Raw genomic sequence first — 20,660 nt, forward strand, 5'->3', positions numbered from 1 at the left:
AGGACTTGCAATCAGAAGATACGAGTTTGAATTACAGCTCTGAAACTTACATCTCTGTAACAGTGGAAAATCACTATCCTTCTCTTAGCCCAAATCCCCTAAGTTATGAAACATGAAGTCTCTTATCATATCTCCACTCACAGGAATATTATAAAGATAAAAGAATTTTAAAGAATATTTTATATATATTCTCTGACTTAGTATTGTAAAAGATATTAAGTCAGTGAACACATATATAAAGCAACTATCAAAGTTCCTGCAAACTCAGTACATGTGCGGTTGGGAAATAAATGTAAGATTGAAACCAAATGTTACTACTGAATTCAGGAGTAAGATGAAAAACCTCTGAGCTCGAATATCAAACTGAGGGGGAGGGGAAGAAGAGATATTAAAAAAGCATAGCACTATGAGGACATAGTGTGAAAGAGAGGTGAATCAGCATTAGAGAAGATATAATTTCAGATATCAACACACAAAATATAAACTCCAGCCTCATTTGTAATTAAGGAAACCCTACACATCTTATAACCCAAATGTATTAGGGCTTACCCTAACAAACTCCACTCAACCAAGTCTGATCTCATATATATTCCCAAAGTACACAGTGTCTTAGTGACTTTGTTCTGTCATCACTGCCCAAATCAACATACACTATTACCTTTGTGATTCAGCCCACTATGAAGCATCATTATTCAATTTCCTACCCCATCAAGTTTTGTACTATATTAATCTCAGCAGTATAGCAAACCTTAGTTTAGTAACCAAAGTTAGTAAGACCTTCGTAAGATTGTAGAGTTTAAACGTCCTAATATATATGGACAATAAAGCTTGTTAAAGAAAGTACTTATAACCCTTCTTAAATGACTTCTCATAATCTTATTTCAAAACTGATTTAAGAGAGTAAATCTAATAGAGTAGAATACAGTAACCAAAATTTTTTTAGCTTAAGATATACAAGAATGTAAAATTAGCTAAAACAAGCATTACAGATTCTGAAGAAGGAACATGCAAAAAATGTTTCTTCAAATAACCTCCAGCCCTATCATCATCTTTTCCCCACCTTGTTCTTTTGACAGGCCTTACAAGACTCTGTTTATTATCACAGCTAATGAGTGAGTGGCCAGGATACTGGGGTGAGAATGTTTATGTATCTCCTAAATTGGAAATGCCTAGAATGGCACCCAAGCATCTATCTACATTCTTTAAAGGGTTATAAGCTATTTGGTTAAGGCGAGACAGCTAAAGTAGGGCACCTCTGTTTTTGCAGTATGCAAGTACTTACTACACCTCAGTACCCACTCTGTTGTCAAACAGGTACTCTGGTGGCCAGCTATTTACATACTCTCAAAGTAAACAAGGAAGACAGTATGAGTAAATATAATAGTTTCAAATGTGTCAACAAGCAAAAGTCTTAAGAGATATATTAAAAAGGTAAATTGATAAAGGTTTTGAAAAACAATTCTCCCAACCACTGTTGGCCATTATTAAATAATATGCCATTTGACAAACCTCTCTCTCTGTTGTCACGACGGTCTCTCTCTCCATGTCTTCTCTCAAAGGAAGAATCCCTTGCTTGATCTCTGTTGTCTCTTTCAGGGTATCTGTCTCTTTCAGGATAGCTACTTCGAGTTTCCCAGCTGTCATGATAGTTGCTACTACTACTGTGACTATCAATTTGAGAACCTCTTGTGCCTCGACTTCCTAAACAAAGGATATTCACACAAATATTTAAACACATACACTTTATTCAACAAGTTTCATCAGTCACAATCTTTCTTCTCAAATAAAACATACAGGTTAAGATGTCTTGGGGTTGTTGTTGTTTTACTTTTTTGGTGTTTCAAAGTATGGTAATTGTTGTTGAAAAGAATATTAAATGTTGGATCACAACACCCAAATGGTTGAATGATGGGCTTGAGTAAGCTAGGTCCAAGTTTTTACTATCTATTAAAAAAGGCATAATGGAATCATAGAGCAAGAAGACTATTTCAGTGAACCCAAACCCCATCTCCCCCAAACAAAAATAAAAACTATTCATATATAATTCACAGAAATATCATGAAAATAATGAAAAAGTAGATGTATATTATTGCTTTGATTACAGTTTACAGCAAAAACATTCCATAGAGAACCAAAGTACTCTCTTAACATTAAGTGGTGCCTGAAAATTCTCATTAAAAAATGTGGGAAATGAATGTTCACAGTAGCTTTATAAGTAAAAGTCCAGACCTGGAAAGTACCCAAATGTCTTTCAATGGTGAATGGTTAAAACTGTGGTATACCCAGACTATGGAATACTACAAGGAACAAACTACTGATATATGGAACAACTTGGATGAGCCTCAAGGAAATTATGCTGAGTGACAAAGCCAATCTCAACAGGAAGCATACAGCATGATTCCATTATGTAATATTTGTGAAATAAGAATTATTAGATGGAGGACATATTACTGGCTGCCAGGGGTCAAGGACAAAAGAGAGGAGTTGAGTGTGGCTATAAAGGGGTAATACAGGGAGTCCTGTGATACACAGTTGAGTATCTTGACTGTGGTAATGGTAATATAAGGCTACATAACCACTATTGGAAAACAGTATGAAGAGTCCACAAAAAAAGTAAATAGAACCACCGTATGATCCAGTAATCCCACTTCTGGGACTATACCCAATGGAATTGAAATCAGAATCTGGAAGAGATACCTGCACTCCCAAGTTCAGTACAGCATTACTCGTAATAGTCAAGACAAGGAAGCAACTGAAATGCCCCCTGACAAATGGATTNAAAAAAAAAAAAAAAGAAATCCTGCCATATGAGATAACAGATGAGCTTGAAGGACATTACACTGAGATAAATCACACACAGAATGACAAATACTACATGATACCACTTATATGTGGAATCTAAAATAGTCAAACTCTCAGATATAGAGAGGAGAATGATAACTGATAAGGCTGGAGGTAGAAGGAAACATAAAGGTATTAGTCAAGGGTACAAAGTTTCAGTTGTATAAGATGAAGAAGTCCTAGAGATCTACAGAAAGCATAGTGCCCAGATTTATAATACTGTACTGAAACTCAAAAATTTGATAAGAGGGTAGATCTTAAGTGTTCTCATCACATACATACAAAATAATAGAGAGCCCGAGGAAACTTCTGCAGGTGACAGATGTTTATGCCATAAATGGTAATCATGGTTTCATGATTATATATTTACCTCCAAGCTCAAGTTGTATGCATTAAATATGTGCTGCTTTTTGTATGTCAATATCTCAATAAAGTGGTTTTTAAAAAATACATACAGCTACACAAATATACATAATAGACTTTAAGCCCTCAAAAGAATTACAGAATAATTCTAAATACTGTTAACAATGTATTTTAATGATAAAAATATATGTATAGATTGCTTCAATAATTAAAGACCACAAAGAATAAATTTAAAACATTGGTTAAAGACTAGAGATGAGCCCCATATAACATTTAAAAATCAATAAGTTAAATGACAGCTTGGATGCTGCTAAGAGATAATTAGTAAAAAAAGATATGTCTGAGGATACAACCCAGGAAACAAAAGAGAGATAAAGAGGTGAAACTTAAGAATCAAAGATGATAACAATAAGAAGATTCAACATATATCTAAACTATGCTGCTTAGTCACATTTAAAACAAAAAGATACAGTAAGGTTGAAAGGATGAAAAAAGATACTTATCAAATACTAACCAAAAAATGTTAGTAAAATAACCTCCAAGACAAAAAGCACTATTAGGGATAAAGAGGGTCATTCTACAATGATAAAAGGAATAATGTGTCTTATGTGTACCTAACAGCAAAGCCTTAAAATATTCAAGGCAAAAATTGATCAAATTACACAAAATCGACAAATTCACAATGACAGTAGAAGACTCAACTCACTTCTTTGTAATGTTAGCAAAGGCATCCTAAAAAGAACTAAATGTAGATTTGAAAGCATGGTTAACAAGCTTGATCTCAGAGACATCCTTTGTATCCAGTAATTAAAAGCACATGCAAAACATTTATAAAAATTTCTGAACCACAGCTAAGTCTTAACAAATACAAATACCAAAGAGCTGACTTCAAAGCCTGTTCTGGCAACAATTAAAATTAGGGAAGGGGATTTATTTTAAAAAGTATGATTAAAAATTTTAAATCCTTTTTCCATGTAACTCAGGAGTCAAAGAAGTAATTATATTAAAACTTAGAAATAGTGTTTAGAATGGTTACTGGTACAATTACCACACATTTCATAACACAGTAAAACCCAAGACTAGAAATTAATGGACCAAAAGAGATAAAAAAGAATATAAACAAAAGATTAGGTTTTTGAAAAGACTCAAAATAGCCAAAAACTTTGGAAAAACTAAGAAAGATAAGGAAACATAGTCATAATAGGTATTTTAAAAAAAATTTTGGAACATCTTTGTATCAAAATTTTTTAAAAAGTCTTAGAAAAATATAACTTACTATACTGCTTTAAGAAAAAACAAATCTATAACTATTCTAATAATTTAAATCTGTAACTCTTACACAAAACTCCATAGGTAATAAAAGCTCTAACCATTAAAAAAAAAAAGGAAACCAGGTTTAACAGACAAACCAGGTTAAACTGTCACAGAATACATAACCAATCATATGTAAATTGTTCTAGAGGAAAAAAAAAAAAAAGCAACACTTCCCAACACATTTCATATGTCAAGTATAACTTTGATTCCCACACCAAACAAGAACACAAAAAATGAACTATGCAGTGGTATGCTAGAAACAGTTTACGCTGGCTTCAAAGAGCCAATTGTGCACATCTCTTCTGCTGTTAGCTCAATATCTGCTATTTTATACCATTGTATAAGGTAGGGACTTTTTCTGATGAGTTCATTGTTTAATATTTACCATCATGCCACTAATTATATGTAATCTCAGCTGAAAACACAGATGCTTAACTAACATTAAATTTTAACAAACTTATGCTAAAACTTAAAAAAAAAATGAAAAAATTCCTTTTACCACCTGAGTGGCTCAGCTGGTTGAGTGTCTGATGCTTAACTTCAGCTCAGGTCATGATCTCAGTTCAGTTCATGAGATCAAGTCCCACGGTGGGTTCTGTGCTTACAGCACAGAGCCTGCTTGGGATTCTCTCTCTCCCTATTTCTCTGCCCCTCCCCACACACAAGTGCTAGTGCTGTCTCCTGCTCTCTCTCAAAATAAGTAAACATTTAAAAAAAAGAAATGCCAGGATATAAAAGTTGGGAATATTAGGAGACATCCTTACCACAATAAAAAACAAAAAAAACAAAACACCTGCTAGAAACCTACAAACACCATGCTTAATGGTGAAATGCCAACAATAATACTTTAAAAACTGAAACAGAGCTAAGAAGCCCATTATACCACTCATATTCACTATTGTATTGAAAAAGATGCTCAACAGGTTATTGACAATACATAAGCAGAAAAGAAGAGCCAAATCTGTCTGTTCTCAGACAAAATGTTTAAGAGAATCTAATTAGATCTACTATGAGAATACAGCAACGTAACAATGTTAAGATTAATATACGAATATCAATCATTTCCTTACACTGACAGAGTTTAAAAAATATTTTAAAAAGATATTATTTAGTGACACACAGTTATTTACTGAAGCACTGTTCAAAAACAAAAAAGACTGGAATACCTAATCATCTACCAATATTGGATTTACAGTAGTCTTCCTTATCTGCAACTTCACTTTCTGCAATTTCAGGAACCCATGGTCAACGGGGGTCCAGAAGCAGGTGATTCTCCTTCTGACATCTGGTCAGAAGGTCAACAGTAACCTCACTTTGACTCATCACACAGGCATACATCATCTCACATCATCACAAGGGTGAGCACAATACAATAAGAAATTTCTCAAAACCCACATTCACATAACTTTCATTGCAGTATATTACTGTCATTGAGTTATTATTAGTTGTTAATTTCTTACTATGCTTAATTTATAAATTAAACTTTATCATCAGTGTGTATGTACAGGAAAAGACCCAATATATATAGAATTCAGTATTTTTAAAATGTTTATTTATTTGAGAGCACGCATGTGCGTGCACATGCATGGGGAAGGGGAAGGGGTGGGAAGAGTGAGGGGGAGACCCAGAATCCCAAGTAGGTACCTGAAATATGCTCAGTATCATTCATCATCAAGGAAAGGCAAATCAAAACTACAATGAGATATAACCTCACACCTGTCAGAATGGCTGAAATCAACAATACAAGAAACAACAGGTGTTGTCAAGGATGTAGAGAAAGAGGAACCCTCCTACACTTTTGGTGGGAATACAAACTGGCCCAGCCACTGTGGAAAAGAGTATGGAGGTTCCTCAAAAGGTTAAAAATGGAACTACCCTACAATACAGCAATGGCACTACTAGGTATTTACCCAAAGAATGTAAAAATACTACTGCAGAGGGATATATACACCTCTATATGTACAGTAGCATTGTTTATAATATCCAAATTATGGAAGCAGCCCAACATCCACTGACTGATGAATGAGTAAGGAAGATGTGGTATGTACATATAACAATGCAATATTACTCAGCCATAAAAAAGAAAATGAAATCTTGCCATTTCCAACGACATGGATAGAGTCAGAGAGTATAATGCTAAGCGAAATAAGTCAGTCAGAGAAAGACAAATACTATATATCTACACTCATGTGGAATTTACAAATAAGTAAAAGAAAAGAGAGTGAGGCAAAGCAAACTATAGAGAACTGATGGGTTACCAGAGGGGAGGTGGGTGAGGGGATGGGTTAAATAGGTGATGGGGATTAAGGAGTACACTTGTTGTGATGAGTGCTGGGGTTGTATGGAAGTGTCGAATCACTATACTGTATACCTGAAACTAATATTATACTATATGTTAACTAACTGGAATTTAAATAAAAACTTATAAAAATCTTTATAGTATATCCTATAATAGACAATATGCACCAAAAAGAAAGGGTTAGTTGTTTATCAAGTTGACTAAAGTGGAACGATCTCCAAGGTATTTTTTAAGTGAAAATAGCAGCAATATATAGTTTTTTTTTTAAAGTAAGTTTGTAAAACCAGAGGGGGATATGAATACACATACAAATCTGCTTGTGTAAAATGTTTCTGGGAAGGATATAGACAAAATTGCCAAAAGAATGAATGAGGTCAAGGATAGTAGAAAGGTTTTTCACTATATATCCTTTCGTACTTCTGAAATTTTGAGTCATGTGAATGCATTATTAAAAACAGAAAACTTTTAAGTACCATTGAAAGGAGCACCAAAAATGCTGGGTACCCAGGAATAAAACCTGTACAAGACTTTAACAGGAAAAAATTATAAATTCATAAATTTAATGCATTTGAAATAAAAATCCAACAGTTTTCTGTGAAATTTTTTAAAACAACAAATCATTTAAAACATGTCTATGAAAAAGCAAAAGGCCAAGAAAAGCCAAGAAGGGGCCTTCAGCGTAATGTGAAGCTGTAGAAATGAACAAGATAGACCAAAAGACCAATAGAAAGAATGATTGTTCAGAATTCTGCAGAAGCATTTTAGGGGAGGGCAAAGAAGACAGTAGAGGAAAAGAGGCCAAATCTAATTCAGTCCAAGCAGTTTGGAGACAAATACATTTAGGTAGGTAGTTATTGGGTGATGGCAAATGCTTTATAGGGGAAGAAAAATGGCTCAAGATTCTGATATGTGAATAATCTGAGGTGGTCTGAAGCAAGCACAAATATACTGCAGAATACACAGTCATTTCTGATACCACCAATTTTGAAAGTGCACCATTTTAATCCCACTTTAATAATGATTTTGTCATATCTGTACCTATTTAGTAGAAATTATTTTCTTTTGATTCTACTTTTTTGCCTGATAGCAATTTTCTTAGTGTTCCACACTAATCAAAAGGGTAGGCATGACTGGATATAATTCAACCAGGGGATCTAGGATGAGGATCCATTTATCCTTTGTTACTTGGGCAAATTCCTAAATTTTAGGAATTTAACAATTCCTATTTGGAATTTATAGGGAAGGCCAAAATTCAATTAGTTGAAAATTACTTTGACAAAATGATAATGAATGTAAAAAAGAATACATTTAGAACACTTAAACGATTTAATAATTTCTATATAAACATACAAGACACAGTTTATTGACAAGTCAAAAACCTTACCCTTTTCAGGTAATTCTGGACCTCTCCCCCTACTTCTGCCCATCCGGTCATTTCTAATTTCACTTCGAGACTCATTTCTGGCATCATTCCTTATTTCAGTACGAGAACTTTCTTCTCTCAAATGGTTTCTGCCGTAACTTCGGGATTCTTCCTGATAGGCATCCTCCTTTCGATGGCTGTCTCGACTTTCACGGTCCCTGTAGTCATGGGTATCACGAGCAGACCGAGAATCTCTGGGATCACGGCTCTCTTTGTTATCTCTGCTATAATCTCTCATCTCCCTGGAGTCCCGAATGTCTCTGGAGTCCCTCAGTTCCCGTCGGTCTCTAGTATCCCTGGCATCTCTTCGATCCCGAGCATCTCGAGGCTCTCGGTCATCTCTGTGGTCTCTAGAAGAGCTCAGATCTTGTTCATACTCTCGTTCTTCTCTTGTGTCCTTTTCTCTATCCCTTTTGCTTCTGGTCTCTGTAAGGCAAATTTGGGAATGAACTAGAATTCCTTCCACAAAATTTTGAGAAACTAGACAAGATACATAATTTGGAGTTTAAGCAATTTTTTAAAGAGTAATTCATGTTCTTTGCATAAACATGGGCAAATAAGAAAATTAAAATCATATATAAGCTAAAATTCCAAAGGTAATTTTATTAACACTTGGATATAACTTTATCCTTGATTAGATAAACTTTGAATAGGATTTTCCAGGGTCCCAACTTACCCATACTTATAGATCTTAAACAACTGAAACAAGTAAGTTGATCGCATATCACTGATGGTTTATGTTTTAGAAACTACTTTTAAATCCAGAGGCACACTGTGACTTTAACTACCTCCACCAGACTAGACAACCCATGAGCGCCTCAAACGTACTTACGGCACTTAAGCATTGGCCTACAGTTAGTAAGGTGGCTGGCAGAGATACTGTTACTCAACCCTCTCTTTTCTTGAACTGTTTAGTGGGATCACTCCTGTCTCTAAAGTTTTCTCTACTTAAAGCATTTTCTAGAAATACTATTTTTCTAGCCTACAAAAATAAGAAAGGAACTTCAGTTTTTAAAAAGTTGAAACAAAACTCACTGATCATTTATTTCAACCTTGTCACTGTGTAAATGAAAAAATAAAAGGCCCAGAGCCTAAATGGCTTAGGTGACCCCCTATCTAAAGAGAATGTGCAAAGAAGAGAAGCCATTCCTTAGATATGCGTGGACCTTAGATATGCGTGGAATAGGCATAAATTGATTAGAGCATAAATCTGGTATGACGTCAAAGGATTAACAAGAGAACTTCAAAAAACGCACTGTCTTGTTTTTAAATCAGCTTCCTTTATATGTTGCTCTTAGACACTGTGCAGCTGCCTCAAGATCTGAGGCTATTACTTTAGCAAATGTAGCAGCTCCAATGCCTACAAGATATTTTAAATTTACCTTCTTTTCTCTTTGCCCCAAGTAGCTAGGTCTATAGACGTTCTCAAGCACCCCAACATCTAGTATCCACAAGAACCCCTAGATTCTCACATTAATAACTCATCTCTTCTGCCAGTTACTTTGTCCATGTGCTTATATCCACAAATGCCATTTAAGAACAGAAGCATCAGGCAAGCATCAAATATTTGATAGGTCTCCATCCATTTTTGTGCACACCTGTGACTTCAAGTCCTCCTCCAATGACAACTCTGCCTAAAAATATGTTCACTCACTACCAGATCCTTTTTCTATAATTCCCCCATCTGTCTTTACAAATACATCTAGTTGTTATATTTTGTTATCTACCTCTCCATTCTTTCACTACAATTATTTTTATTTCAGAAAATGACATCGAAACAGAGGAAAAAACATCTGCTACATCTCTTATGTGGAAGGTTAAAGAAACATCTTCCTTACAAAGAAACTAAACATATGGTTTATTATTAAATGGATTCTCCCTGTAATATAAGCCACTCTTAGTGCAAAAAAAGCATTGCTATAAGACTTAAATGCATACTATTTCCCCTCATTATTATTTCAAAACATAGTTATTAAACACACTACAGAGTTTTCATTCAAGAAGTAGTCATTAAATATATACTATACTCCTGGTCAACTCTAATTAAATATCTTATTAAAATTAATACACAGGTGTTAAGAGAATTTTCCCATCTTACCAATGTTCCATAAATACTGCTGTGCTGATCTGGTTCCAAAGTCATGTACACAAGAAAAAATTCTATACAACAGATGTTCTCTCTGGTCCCTACCTACATATCATCATTTTCTTGAATAAAAGAATTTGATTATTGCTTGTGCTGTTGATAGAGAACAACTAAATTCAACATGTTTCATACTGCTACACTATACTTTGACAGTATACTGCTATACTATACTCACAGAGAGGCTTACTTTAAAAATGCATATTAAGCAGAAATGCTGCAAATAAGCAATATTTCCTGAGTATTCATTACATTCAAACACCAACTCAGGAGAAGTTAGGAAAAAACTTTAACTAAAAAAGGACAAGAAGGTGGGACAAGGAGTAAAGAAAGAGATGTAGTGCCAGATCAGAACAGCATCTCAGCCTGAACAGGGAGTAGCAAATCCAAAGTTAACTTAATTCTCAGGGATCTAGAAAGGGAAACAGCTTTGCTAATTTCTTTCTAGAGTTACACCCAAAGACTTGATCGCTCGGTTTACACCAACCTTCTGAATAACGTCTGATGCTTTCAAACTCTACTCCCTGGGTTGCTGCTTTGCTTTCATTAACTTTTTATTTTTTTAAAGGATCAACTAAACAATTAGAAGGATGCTCTAAGAATCAGACAGTCCAAAACATCTAGCACTTGAAGCAAAAAGCAAACAATGCCTTAGAATACATGAAAATGCCCATTTAGGTGGCATTTAATAGCTTGTGTTCCCATGTCATTAAAGTGCCTCCTACTGCCCTCAAGAACTCATCTGTTACAGAAGACTTAACACAGTTCTCTTCTTTCCCTTATTACAACAACAAATCCGAATGTCTAGTTTTTTAATAAAGAAAATACTTAAAAAACTAAAAAAAAAAAAAAATCAAGATAAAGTACAGTGCATACCTTCCCTTCTTTCATGACGTCGATCATGAGACTGTGAAGTTCGCTCATGGTCATGCCTCCCTTTCTCTCGCATTGGAGAGCGATGTCTTGGGGGACTTTGTTTTCTCTGAGGAGAAGACAGAGAATGTGAAGGGTAAGGAGAAGCAGAGCGTCGTAAAGGTGGAGTTATTGTCCTCTGATAAGATGGCGAAGGAGTTCTTTTTCGACGAGGAGAAGGAGAATGTCTTTGAATAGATGATCCTGACTGTGAGGAAGATGAGTGATGTCTAGAGGATATAGGAGAATGATGCTGTCCTACAGGGGAAGTAGACCTGTAAAGAAAAGCAACAAAAAGCCTGAATGTTAAAGCTACAAGTGTGAACCAAAATCCCAGGATAAATTTCAATTCACAATGCTGTACAAGAATGTTAATTTTTTAATATCTGATTTTAAGTCACCCCGAGGCAACAGTTCTCGATGAGATACGCACTGCCTTGCTCCCAAGCTTTGGCTCCAAGGTATATTTCCTTTTCCAGGTAACACTGTCCCTGAGCACAGGTAGGGAGAATACTACCCTCACTTACCGTATGGAATTCACTCTTTGATCAGAGATCATCTCTGACAGCGTGAGTAGGTACTTGGAGGGAGGAAACCACAAAAAGCTGAAGAGAAAACACACTAGTAAGATCTAGATAGAAAGTGGATGTGAAAATGCCAGTAATTCAAGGCCACAGGGAAAGGGAAAAGTTATCACCAGCTAAGCCAAACCTAGCCTATGCAGACTGGGTTGACATTTAGGATGGGGAAAGAATGCTACGGTGAAGGAAAGGATGTACTATCCATACTGTCTTTATCTTAAATAACCAGTGTTCACTCTTAGCCAGCACAGATTAAGTTCATGAGTCTTGGCTTAACTAAGGCTTCTTCTATGCCCTTCCAATTTTTTTTTTTTTTAATAGTAACAAACGCTTATTTTTTTTTTAATGTTTTATTTATTTCTAGGAGAGAGAGAGAGACAGCGTGAGCAGGGGAGGGTCAGAGAGAGAGGGAGTCACAGACTGAAACAGGCTCCAGGCTCTGAGCTGGCAGTCAGCACAGAGCCCGACGCGGGGCTCCAACCCACGAACCGCGAGATCATGACCTAAGCGAAAGTCGGACGCTTAACCGACTAAGCCACCCAGGTGCCCCTATGCCCTTCCAATTTTCTTTCACTGCTGCCAGAGAAACAATTTATAACCTCACACACATCTGAATCACTCCTACATCTGAAGTACTCCTACAATCTGTTATGTTCTAGGCCCTGTCTACAATGAATATGCAAAATATGTGTGTAATAGAAAGCTGGACTACCCATACATTTGTGCAATAACTAAAAAGAAAGGTCTAAAAAATAACAGACACCACATAACCCAGCTTAGTATCATATTCTCCAAAACAATCATTTTGAAGACTAGATGTTTGTTCAAAAACATTCTGGAGTCCTAGTCGAAGTATTTTAGAATTACATTCAGTGCCTATGATAAATATTTTTTAAATATACACAACAGTGGCAAAATCATTATTAATCCTAACCCAGAGCTTCTCATACTTGGCAGTAGTGACATTTTGTATTCAGTAATTCTTTGTAGTGGGGACGGGGGAGTCCTGTACATCAAAGGATGTCAGCAGCACCCCAGACTTCTAACCATTGGAAGCCAGTACCATCTCCCTCTTATCTTACCACCATTCATAACAATGAAAAATTGCCAAATGTCCCCAGGGAGGGAAAACCATCCCTCGTTGAGAATTGCTGCCCTTAACTATGCTATTTATCAATGATGCCTTAGCAGACTTTTTATCAATAAAAGCTTCAAATACATAAAATACATGTTGCTGACTCAGGAAAGTGATCCACTATATTAGAAAGAATTTTGCAGAACAAGGATTTAAACAAGTAAACAAAAATACCTTTTGAGTTAATAACTAAAAAAGTCAGCTAACTATAATACCATATTCACCTAAATATTCCTGTTATCAGCAATTCCACTAAACCTTCAGGCTTTTCATAAAAATTATTTCCTCTTCATAAAAAAATAAGTCCTAAACAACTATAGTTTAACCAACTCTTAAGAGAAATGTTTTTACTTATAGGTATGAGTAGAAATGCTTGCAGAGTCTTACCCAAATTTGGAAAACCATCTATCATCAATGGTCATTCAAATGCATCTTACTCAATAGAAAAATACTGCAAGATTGAGAATTAGAATGGTTCTTGTTTGGTGCTTTCCAATTTCAATTTCATCAGGTTCTAGTCAATTTGGAAATATCTAAATTGATAAAATAAAAAATGTGGCTCTTCAGTGAACTGAGATTTTGGTTACTTTTAAGTTTATTTATGGGGCATACTAAAAATTGTTTCAAGAATGTCTGCAATACCCCTTGGTGATTAGTTCACAGAAGTTAAAAATACAAAAGAGTTCATAATATTATCATTGAAAAAACACAATATAGTCTAATCACATTTCTATTCAAATTTGGTGTTGAAAGGATGGAGGTTTTTAAAAACTTCAGTTCAAGCTTAGGATAATCAGCCTACCAAATTAAGGTCAGAGCACCAATGTGCTGTCAAGTTATGGTTTCAGCATTTTTCTTCTTACCTAGCCTTCAAGAAAAAAAATTTAAGAAAACTGTTTATTTAATTTAAAAGCAACTGTTATTGACTGAATGTTTGTGTCCCCCCAATTTATACAATTCCCGATGTGACAGTACTTGAAGGTGAAGTCCTTCGGGAATAATTGGCTTATATGAGGTCCTATGGGTGGGGCTCCCATTTTGAGATTAGTGTCCTTATAAGCAAAGGAAGAGAAGTGTGATGACACAGTGAGAAGATAGCTGTCTATGAAGTGAGCCTCTCACCAGGAACCTAATCTGCCAAAACCTTGACCTTGGACTTCCCAGCCTCTACACCTGTGAGAAATCCATGTCTGTTTAGTTTAAGCTACTGAGTCTATGGTATTTTGTTATAACAGCCCAAGTTGGCTAGTACAGCATCTTTATATCTTCCTGTTATTATTCTTTTAAGAGCCTGATAACTAAAGAATAGTGAAAAGAGAGGATTTGTTACCAAAACGGTATGGGTCAAATTATGGACGTCAGCCTAACTGGACCTGGGCCTATGTTCATTCTGCATACAGAAAATGTGTGACTCTAAGAAATAAAACTGTCTTTCAAACCTGATGAAAATGATTAGTACTTTGGCTTTTAAACTACTGCAGACATATATTAAAACATATTTCTACTTAGAATAGCAGTAATTTTAGATTAACTAGTCTTAGGCTCTAGAGTTGGATGGTTTCTCATCTGAGGGATAAAAAAGAAGTGACATTTGAAGCTCAAATAAAGAAAAAAAAAGGAGTTTATTGCATGAAGAGAAGCTCAATACCTTAAAACAGAAAACTGCATACTGTTAGCAAAAGTACTGTGAAGTATAGCACACAGGGAAAGCCAATCTTTAGCCTGACTTGATTCTAATAAAAAAAAAATTTAATGCTGCTATAATTAGTACACAATATGGGATGAGAAGATTCAGGATATATTTCATTTGGGGAAAAATATGAAAGATTATGAAGTTTAACAAGAAAACTCTCTCATTCAAAATACTATATTTGACCTACAAACCAATATGTTTACCCTACACTTTCCTAAAATTACTAACACCACTTTTTCTTTCAATAATGGCTTCAATTTCTCAAATACGAAATATGCTTTCATCACGTAACAGTTATAACTCACCCTTTAAAATCATCAAGTAAAAAGTATACTTAAAAAAAGACAAATGGATTATGGACACTATCAAAATCAACTACTTCCTGTGGTAAAATATAACAACACGATACAGATTTCACACAGAAATATTTAGGCTGTTTTATTTTACATAAGAAACATATCCTTATACAAAATAATTTTAATTCACGGAGCAAATATTAAGTGAGCACCTTCTATGCTTCAAGGATTATTTTTGGCACTGAGAATAGAGAGGCAAAGAAGACAGACAAGCCACTCACATAATAATAATAATGACAATAATACCAGTAACACCAATAATAATGATAATACCAATAATAACAGCAGGTAACACATATATTGCTACTGTGCACATGACATTGTTTTAAGTAATCTCTATACATTAACTCATTTGGTGTTTATGACAACACCCCTAAAATAACTGAGCCAGAGGACTGAAAAACAATCTGTCCTAACTACATGGTCTAGGTACTCCTAGACCTAGGTACCACCACCAAGAAAAAGCAAGGCAATTTCAGCTCGTTAATGCACCAAAGTGTGTAAAACAGGGTAATGAAATAGAAACTGTTAGGTCCAAAAAATAAATGTGAGGAGGACAATTTTAGGTTGCTTGGAAGGAAAGGGCTTTTACTGAGAAGGTAAAATTTGAACCAAGGGCTGAAAATCAGGGAATAGAAATTGCCTAGTAGAGGGTTCAGAAACCACAAAGGAGGTTGGCAAGAGGTATCATGATACATGAGAAAAACAGAAGGCAAGGGTGGCTACAATTTATGAGTAGAGAGTCACATGTGAGAAGGTCAGATGATGTGAAGTCATCTAGGTCATGGTAGAAGTCTGGATTTCATTCTAAGCATGAAGAAAATGCCTGGATAGATTTAGGCATGGAAGTGTCATTCAAAATCTAGCAAGATCTCAAAGGATAAAAATCATTATGAACATCTCAACAGATACAGAAAAAGCACTGATAAAATTCAACATCTATTTATGATAAAAATTCTCAACAAAGTGGCTTTTGAAAGAACATACCTCAACATAACAAAAGCCATACATGACAGACCCACAATTAACATCATATCCAATGGTGAAAAACAGAGCTTTTCCTCTAAAATCAGGAAGAAGACAAGGATGTCCACTCTCACCACTATTATTCAACATAGTACTGAAAGTCTTAGCCACAGCAATCAGACAAGAAAAAGAAATAAAAGGCATCCAAACTGGTAAGGAAAAAACGAAACTGCCACTATTTGCAGATGACAAGATACTATAAGGAGAAAACCCTGATGTCTCCATCAAAAAACTATCAGAAATAATACAGGAAATCAGCAAAGTTGCAGGATGAAAAATTACTGCACAGAAACTGATTGCATTTCTATACTCTAAAGACAAAGTAGCAAAAAGAAATTAAGAAAACAATTCCATTTACTACTGTACCAAAAAACCACCAAATACCTAGGAATAACTTAACCAAGGAGGTGAAAGGCCTATACTCTGAAAACTAAAATACACTGATGAAAGAAACTGAAAAAAAAAAAACAAATGGAAAGACCTACTATGCTCATTTATTGGAAGAATTAATATTGTTCAAATGGCAATTTACAGATTCAATTTAATCCCTATCAAAATACCAACAACCCCTTTCACTGAACTAGAATGCATAATCCTAAAATTTGTATGGAACCATAAAAGGCCCTGATTAGCCAAATCAATCTTGAGGAAAAAAACAAACAAAACAAAAAACAAAAAACAAAGCTGGAGGTATTACAACTCCAAATTTCAAGATATCCTACAAAACTATAGTGATCAAAACAGTATGGTACTGGCACAAAAAGACACATAGCTCAATGGAACAGGACAGAGAAGCCCAGAAATAAACCCAAGTTTATGTGGTAATTAATTTGTGACAAAGAAGGAAGAATATTAAATGGAGAAATGGCATAAATGGTGCTGGAAAAATGAACAGCTATATGCAAAAGAATGGAACTGGACCCCTTTCTCCCACCATGAATTTATGAAAATAAATTCAAAATGTTTTAAAGACCTGAAACTATAAAACCCCTAGAAAAAAACACAGGCAATAATTTTTCTAACATCCACCTTAACATTTTCCTAGATACGTCTCCTCAGGCAAGGGAAATAATAGCAAAGATAAACTACTGTGACTCCACCAAAATAAAAAGCTTTTGCGTGGCTAAGGAAACCATCAAAACAAAAAGGCAACTTACTGAATGGGAGAAGATATTTGTAGCAAATGATATATAAAGTAAGGGGTTATTACCCAAAATGTATAAAGAGTATATACAGCTCAACACCAAAAAAACCCCAAGTAACTGCAATTAAAAATGGACAGAGGGCTTGAAGAGACATTTTTCCAAAGGCATACAGCTGGCCAACAGACACATGAAAAGATACTCAACATTACTAATCATCAGAGAAATGCAAATTAAAACCACAATGAGACAATGACCTTACAACTGTAGGAATGGCTAGAATCAAAAACATGAGAAATAACAAGTGCTGGTGAGGATGTAGACAAAAAGGAACCCTCGTGCACTGCTGAGAGGGAATGTAAACTGGTGGAGTCACTCTGAAAAGCACTATGGAGGTTCCCTCCAACCCCAAATTAAAAACAGAAAACCATATGATGCAGTAATTTCACTACTGGTATTTACCTACAGAAAACAAAAACACTAATTTGAAAAGTTATATGCACCCCTATGTTTATTAAAGCATTAGTTACAACAGCTAAGATATGAAAGCACCCTAACTGTCCATCAATAGATAAACAGATAAAGAAGATGTGGTACATATGTGCAATGGACTAGTACTCAGCCATAAAAAAAAGAATGGACTCCTGTCATTGGCAACAACATGGATGGACCTGAAAGGTATTATGCTAAGCAAGATAAGTCAGACTGAAAAAGATGAATACCACCTACTTTCACTTACATGTGGAATCTAAAAAAGAAAACAAACGAATAAAGAAACAAAAAATACACACAGACCCATAAATTCAAGAAGACAAACCGACAGTGTCAGAGGGAAGAGGAGGAGATGGACAAAATGGGTGAAAGGGAGTGGGAGATACAGGCTTCCAGTAATGGAATTTATAAGTCAAAGGGATATAAGGTACAATATAAGAAACAGAGTCAATGGTATTGAAATAGTGTTGTATGGTGACAGACAGCGGCTACACTTGTGGTGGGCACAGCATAATGTATAGAGAAAATGAATCCCTATGTTGTATACCTGAAGCTAAATTAACATTGTCAAATATACTTCAATTTAAAAAAATCTGGCAATATCTTACCTGTCTAATTATGTGAGATGGAGAAAGAAAATGCTTCTGTGTGATGACTTGTTTTAAACCTAGAATTTGCTGTCTCTTTACAGTAGATGATAAATACTCCCTACAAGGGGAATCATTTTTAAGTCAATGATCTACAAAAAGAGGAATATACTTCTGTCTGTGGGAAGCTTTTCAAAGAGGTCTTCTCATAAATATATATATATACTTTGAAAACAGATTTTATTCAAACAAACTAATCAATTCTACATAAAACAAGTAACCCTAATCCAAGTACTCATAATTTAGGTTCAATTTCAGTTTTGCATTTTGCAATGAAGTAATTTCAAAAACCTCAATTTAAGAATAAAGACTGTTAAGAAAACCCTTAAATCAATACATCCTTCAATGTTATTAAAACCTAGATTTATCATTTCAATAGATTAAAAAACTTTTTTAAATGTTTATTTTGAGAGGGATTGAAGAGCAAGCAGGGGAGGGGCGGAGAGACAGGGAGACAGAGAATCCCAAGCAGGCTCCACACCATCAATGCTGAGTCTGACACAGGGCTTAAACTCATTAACCATGAGACAATGACCTGAGCTGTAATCAAGAGTCAATAATGAAAATTTTCAGAATCTTGTTCAAAGCCTTACATAGATTTGCTCAATCATAAGACTTCACAAACTAAGAACTGTAGCCACCATTGTGATAGAAAGTCACAAGAGACAAGACCTGGTATCCCTGGCACACATGAGAAGACTGTTTTTAAGCTTTAGGAATAAGAGAGTCAGTATTCCAAATAAAATCCAGAAACAACACACGCCAGGCAGAGAAAAGGAGCCATTTGAATTAAGACAATTGGCTCCTATCCTCTACATGGTGGAGCAAGTTAAAGTTATTACTTTCTCCTGGGATGGGATGGGTGGTGAGGTGATGGGAGAGAAGACCAGACTATAGCAAGAAGCAGCAATCCAGTCTTGGGAAGGAGGAAGGTGAAGAACAGTCCTCAAGGTTCTGGACTGATTTCTCAGCCATAACATCTAAGCTCAGGCCAGCAAAATGGGTAACCAAGTAAGGGAGATTCTTGAAATCCTTTCCGCTGTCCTGAAAGCCCTAGCCAGTCACAGGTCATTTAACTGTCAGTGAAAAAAATTACCATGAGATGGCACCAAACCACAGCCAGACTGGGATGGATTTTGCTAGTGGGTGTGTTTCATTAACCCCACTACAGACAATGCAGCCCCACATTTTTACTGGATTGAATATCTGGCCCCCACTTACCATGGTATACACTTCTGACTGGACCAATTATTGGAACCTTCCCAATCACCTCGTGTTACTGAAAACTTTTCTGAAACTACTTGAGAACAACTTCCCTCTGAAGTCTCTAATTTCGCCAAGCATGTGAGACAAAAGATAAAAATACCACTTGTACGGACATAAACACCATTTTAGAGTTGGCTGCAAAACAGGTGGTACTCTAATGACCTCAACAAATTTTCCCAATATCACATCTATGAAAGAGAGCCTAAGACTTGAGCCATTGGACCAATAATTGTAAAACTGCTATTTTTCCCCCAATGTGACTGTTATTTTGATATTTATAAACCCCTTTCATTTTAGGGGCACCTGGCTAGCTTAGTCAGTAGAGCATGTGACTCTTGATCTCAAGAAGGTGAGTTCAAGCCCCCAAGTTGGGCATAGACCTTATTTAAAAAAATAAACAAATCAATAAATAAAACTCATTTTAACACAAGTCTACCATAAATGTAGTGTATTACAGAATTACATACAGCTATATTACATATTTCTTTAAGTGCCTTAATTTTATATCTCTAGCCTAAATCAGCATTCACATGAAAACACTTTTTAGGTCTATACACAGGGCTTAATCAAATGCAGAAAAAAAAAAAGCAATGCCTCAGATAAACAATTCCTAACCTGACTACAAAGGTTCCATTTTAATATTAAAAAGTTTGCATATTCTTCATGATTACTTGTGTTAATATCCATTAACTGAGAAAATGTTATAAAAGGTATTTATTAAATCATCAATACTTCTAAAATTTATATTTTAAAATTACACTATTCTTTTTTTCTTTCAGGTGTGACACTGGTGTACTGATTATATATTTTTAAGTGTACTGGTCTTTTGGAGATATATTCTAAACTACATATGGGTGAAGCAGTAAAATGTTTGGGATTTGCTTCAAACTAATACTGGATGGGGAAGGTGTATAGGGGTATACAAGATGGATATAAAAGGATCATTATACTATTGTACTTTTTTCTGTGTGAAATGTTCCATAATAATAATGTTAATGTAGTATTTTCCATCCTCTATCTATAGCCA

At 35.2% G+C, this 20,660-nt stretch overlaps 1 protein-coding gene across 8 annotated transcripts in view; it reads right to left on the reverse strand.

Annotated features, from left to right (window-relative positions):
- The window catches only part of ZC3H13 (zinc finger CCCH-type containing 13), a 96,467-nt gene that overhangs the window by 25,361 nt on the left and 50,446 nt on the right, over positions 1 to 20,660 (reverse strand). For 7 of the 8 annotated variants that reach the window (XM_077778799.1, XM_077778803.1, XM_077778802.1 and 4 more), the window contains 3 exons: positions 11,260 to 11,570; positions 8,202 to 8,666; positions 1,510 to 1,701 (listed from right to left, as the gene is read on the reverse strand). In XM_077778799.1, coding sequence (XP_077634925.1) covers positions 1,510 to 1,701; positions 8,202 to 8,666; positions 11,260 to 11,570 — 968 coding nt within the window. The remainder of the gene's footprint in view (positions 1 to 1,509; positions 1,702 to 8,201; positions 8,667 to 11,259; positions 11,571 to 20,660) is intronic. The other variant, XM_077778805.1, reaches the window with a different exon arrangement.

The sequence above is a fragment of the Crocuta crocuta genome, unplaced genomic scaffold, assembly GCF_008692635.1.
Source record: "Crocuta crocuta isolate KB4526 unplaced genomic scaffold, BGI_CrCroc_1.0 scaffold586, whole genome shotgun sequence".
Lineage (NCBI taxonomy): Eukaryota > Metazoa > Chordata > Mammalia > Carnivora > Hyaenidae > Crocuta > Crocuta crocuta.